A 5,281-nucleotide genomic window follows, 5' to 3' on the forward strand; every position below is an offset into this window, starting at 1 on the left:
ACATGTAAAAAGCTTTGAAGTCGGGGACCTGATTTTATTGATATCAAAAAAACCGTCTACACATGAAGCCTCTGCTATCTTCCGGACGAAGCTTCGTCCACGGTTCATCGGACCGTTTAAGGTTGTGCCCAAGCGGGGCCTAGCGTATACGCTGAACCTCCGAAAACGGATGCGCACCCACCTGGTGTTTAACGTGGGCTTGCTCAAGCCGTACCACGATCCGGCGCAAGTGAACGCGGAAGCGTTGGCGCCGGAGCGGATCCAACGGGCCCTCGGCCACCCAGAAGTTGAATCAGCAACTGGTTCTGAGCACAGAGTGCAGTAACCTCCATGTCAAATGGCGCCAAGCGCTCCACCGTCGCATGCAGCGACGCATTTGCCAGTTTTACGGCTAGGAGTCGCTTTGACAGAGCGCGGTAGTCCTCAAGGCGAAGCTGCCGGCGCACGACGTGGTTTAAATCGTCAAGAGCGTCCGCACAGCGATATGTTACTTTGGCATGACGCTCAGCGGAGCTTCGATCACGAAGGACCTCGTCCTCAAGGGCTCGAAGATCATCACGAGTCACGGGACGGCGGTTGACCCGGTCGTCACCGCCCGCAACCGACGATTCTTGATGAGAACAGTGACGTCCATTATCATGTGGAACGTCTAGTAAGACGACGTTGTCACCAGGGTCAAATCCAATACCCGGTGAAGTGGCGGGGATATCCCGACTCCGAAAACTCGTGGGAGTTTGAGACGCCACTTCCGCAAATCCGCAAATTTGCCCAGACGCTGTAGACGCTTTAGATCAGAAATATTAGGACGCTTCATGTCATTAGACGCCCCGCGCTTCTCGGCAAAAGCCAGGGAGGTAGAAGGGCCATGAGCCGAGCTCAAGCAGTGGCCCTGGTTCTTGCGGTCGCAGACACAGAGCTAAGGAAGTCGACGGCGTGCCTTGAGTTTGGCAAACTCAAATCGGAGGTGTCGCTCCACACACGTCCACTTCCTTGTGGCTTGACTGTAAGATTTACAGAGAGGAAAGCTTTCCTTGCCGTTGCACCCATCGCTCAAAGAGCGCTTCGTCATCTGTACCGCTTTCGCCAGGGACGAGCACTTCAGGTATTGTCCGCATTGCGGGTACACGAGAGCCACCTTGTTGAGCACTCAGACGAGTGCATACCTTCTAACGGAAATTCTTGTGGAACCAAGAAATGAGTTCGAAGAGCTTTCCGTTCGGCAAGCTCATCTTTTGTAATGACGATGTTGTGGAGACGTAGCGGTCCAGCTACCGCGTTCATCGCTTCCACAGCGGGATCCGCCGGGCGGAAGCCATAATCCACACGAGGGTCAATGACCGGCCGTGGATGGGCGCGCATCAGGGCCACCTTAAATGCAGCTTCCAGCTGCCGCCTCTGTGCCCCGTCGAGTCCCTCAGGTGACGAGAAGTCAGGAAACGGACATATGGTCCGCAAGGCGCGAGCAGGTCTCGTCTCACGCCGCTCGCGCCGCTCGCCTTCCTCGTCATCCCACGCGGGAAAAAGAGTGTCAGACTCGTAGTCGACCACCTCCACATCCTCAACGAAGTCATTCGTCACTGATAGCGTGTGCGGAGCGCGACGCTCGTGCTCATCGAGCCTAGGATGTACATCTATCGATGCCGCTGACGCACTGTCCGACATTGTACCGCGTGCGGGAGACGAAGTTGGGCTCTACCCGTGTGCTTGTCAGAACCAGCGAGACTTGGTGACTTCAGTGTCGTTGACACAGGGCTCGTTGAGCACATAAGTCATTTTGTTCTAACGAGCGAAGTTGCAGTGTCTAGCGGACACGCAAGCCTCGTTGAGGCAATAATCGGTTGGAGCTGTATATGTTCTCAATCTTAATCAGGGAGAGTGTAACGGGGTTACACGTACCCTGGTAACAGGGTTGTGTGTCACACGAGATGGGCCTGTTGTGATTGCCTCCAAAGAAGAATACGGTACGTGGCTGGATAGTCAGTAGTTATGCATGTATTTAGATTTTGCTATATATATCTAGAAAATTCTATACATTAAAAATTAGGCGCCTTTGCCGCGGATAAATAAATAAATAATGTCAGTTTTGGATTCAAACGGAGGAGGTTAACTAGCCTTGGGTTAAGGCAATAATTATTCTTGGAGAAAGCGGATTGAGATCCGCTAAACTCGTACTTGTTTTAAGTATAGAACGAAAGGTCGGTGACCTAACTTACGCTTTCTCAAAGCGCAAAGCTACGGCAGTTCCGTGGACGACTAATTCCTCGTGGTGAAAACTCAAGCTCTAGAAGATATCAGGTGGATTCTGTTGTCACTTGTGGAGGTTGTAGTCGATAAATCCAGACCAAAGGGCTAAGAGGATTGCGCAAGGCTGTTGTTGTTGTTGATATCATCGTCCCGGGGTTGTAATTTCGCGAAAATCTGACTAATTTTGGAAGCATTATGTAATTACGTTTGACATGCGACAGTACGTGGAGCCATTGACGATGCCAAATACATAATGCGAAAGCAATGGTTATCTTTCGCAGCTTGAACCGCTGTCTAGTCTTGTTCAGAGACTAAAAATATGATCTCTTCCTAACCATGGTGTGGCTGCCAAGGATCTACTAGAAGTTGATACAATTAGGTAGAATGCGCGTTTAAAGATTTGGCGAGTCATTAAGCCCAGCTTTTGACGCGGAAACGAAGCTATTAAGCTTCTGACCAGGAGATATGAGTCCAAGATTGATGGAAATGGTATTAGTAGGTAACTTGACTTAAAGCGTCGGAAAAAGAATTCATATTGAAAGAAAAAATGAATGCAAATCGCCGTCTCTCGAATATGTATCTGCTAAGACAAAAATAATGGCAACATGTTGTTGTCTATAGTGTGTATCTCGAGCGAAATGATAAAGAGCAGCTATGGGCTGATGTCGTATTGGACTGGACCAATGAAGAGTGGAAGCGACTGGGTGTCCCAATTTTCCGAACCAGAGCCGATGAGTTGAAGGCAACTTTATGACACGAGTAAAGGGGCCATTTTTGACGTTAAGAAGGGTAGTGCATCCTTATTACGATGTGATAGTACTTCTGATTCGACACTATCGTACCGTGCGTTGTGTTTAAACTACAGGGATAAGTTGCGAAATAGATTATATATTTGTGAGCGGAGTGACAGGGGTAGCCCTATCGGTCGTAAATCACTGTGTATCTTCTTTTATTACCTTTGGCAAAGCCTCAATTTAGCGTGAGAAAATATTTTAAACGATCACATCAAGGGGCTGGAAGATGATGGTATCACTGAAGTGGCACGGTTTGTATCGGTGGTGATGCTGAGCTTATCATCCGACAAAGATAAATATACCATTACGAAATTCTTGACTGCACAGAGTGTAAGTGGTAGGACAGCCTTCCTTTAAAAATTCTGGATCTATTCTATGCTTTGTTAATGGAATGTCTTGACTTGGTCAGAAACGACTTATCACGCGTGTGATCCCCGGACACGAGAATGTGCCATGATTTTGACTTCATCTTCAGAATCAAGTAGTGCATCGTAGAAATGGCTCTTGCAAAAGAATAGGATGACGCCATTTACGCTTTCGTTCGCACCAAACACGAGGCAGTTTGATGAGAAAGTAGTTTTTCGGCTGGCGCCGACATTATGTGACAGACACTTTGAAGGCGAGTGGAGAATTGTGAAAGTTCAAATCAGGAATATGCAACCACCATCCCGGTGCGAACGTTGATTCCAGGAAAAGATGTGCTACGAAACAGCACAATCTGTTGCACTTTGTCCAGTACTCACGCCCTGGTAGATGAGAGAATACTGTTCTCATTGCGATGAGTACTACGAGCGGAATGCTGTGGGAGTGGCCATAAACCCAGACAATGATAATGTCAAACAAGGTCATAGCCACAATGTGGCTATGACACCTGTGTTACCAGACGATGACCTCATACACTCATCGTCTGGTAACACAGGTGTCTGAGCCACATTTTGGCTATGACCTTGTTTGACATTATCATTGTCCATAACCGTGCAGAGTACAAAACGTCGTATGTCAAGAGCCACATTAATCGCGCCGACCGGGTGCTCGATTGTCTGCGCAAAATAAGCTAATCGCCATGATGGACAATTGTGCCTTAAGCGCCGACAAAGCCTCTTCTGAGCTTCTTTAATAAATATATAGACCTGTGGCCAGAACCCTTTAAGACACAAGCCATGTAGATATGCCTATGTCTCAAAAAGACTTGCGAAGGTGGCTTATGTGAGCAAGTACTTGAGCACGTACAGTGCAAACTATGCCGGAATTTCATGTTGCCTATGACACTTCAGCCTTTGTAATAAGCCGCGCGACCTCTCAAACAGATATTGATAGGTATGAACGCGTGGCCACCTTTAACTCTCGACAGCGTAAGTTACTGAGAGGAACTACCTTTCGTGACAAGAAGCTACATACGATGAAGTATTCACTCGCCATATAAGAATTTATCTACTTGGTACTAAGCTGTTTCTTATCTACGTAAATCATGCGTCATTGCACACAGCAACATCGTCACCACATAGCCCACAACAATGGCAAGATGTTTATCTTGCTTTGCCGAGTATACTTTTAAGGACGTTATAAGCCGGGTCGACGTCGCCAGTTCGTGAGGCATATGTAAAGTGTACGGTCAGATGCAACATGTCTTTCTAGAATGGGGTGACGTTCCAAAAATAACTCAGACGCAACATGTATTGCAATTGTGGAAGCTTAAGGGAGAAAGGATTCGACATACAAGATGTCGCTTTCTCACAGCGCAAGGCTGCTCTTCCGTTCCGCTTTTCTCGCCAGAATAATAAGTTTTACACAACCTTTTTACAGGAAAGTCAATATTTGGTGGTGTCTCCCGATGCGGATCTTAAGTACAGAATACAGCACGAAGCTCTTGCCCATTTTGAAGTAAGAAGATATACTGCTCAGAGAATGCTACGTATTTCTAAACCAACATGTATGAATGGATAATCACATATGTGCGCATGTGTAAAACGTGCGAACGAGCCAATCCCTAGCGGCATCCTTCGCTAATTTGACTTTCTGGACGGAATTTGAAAGTCTATAAAAAACGAGCTATATTCTTAGCGTTGCAAAAGACGCATCCAGCTAGCTATACATGCATCGTTGTCGTTGAGACCGTTTAAGCAAGATGGCTCGTCTCGCTTCTGCAGCGTTACTGTGACCGGTAAGGTTCGAGGTAAATCCATGGCAGAGCTCGGAGAGCGAATCGAACATATGGCTAACTGCAGCTTTGGACGCACACCGGA

The 5,281-nt window shown here is 47.5% G+C and overlaps 1 protein-coding gene across 1 annotated transcript in view; it reads right to left on the reverse strand.

Annotated features, from left to right (window-relative positions):
* Positions 1-1,662, reverse strand: part of PHALS_09140 (pogo transposable element with krab domain-like) — a gene marked incomplete at both ends in the record, with an annotated part of 2,036 nt that extends 374 nt beyond the window's left edge. Inside the window, 2 exons of the mRNA XM_024724586.1 lie at positions 215-775; positions 1,164-1,662. Of these exons, the coding sequence (XP_024575447.1) occupies positions 215-775; positions 1,164-1,662 (1,060 nt within the window). The remainder of the gene's footprint in view (positions 1-214; positions 776-1,163) is intronic.
* Between the last annotated feature and the right edge of the window lie 3,619 nt (positions 1,663-5,281).

The sequence above is a fragment of the Plasmopara halstedii genome, assembly GCF_900000015.1.
Source record: "Plasmopara halstedii genome assembly, contig: Scaffold_350, whole genome shotgun sequence".
In the NCBI taxonomy this organism is placed as follows: domain Eukaryota; phylum Oomycota; class Peronosporomycetes; order Peronosporales; family Peronosporaceae; genus Plasmopara; species Plasmopara halstedii.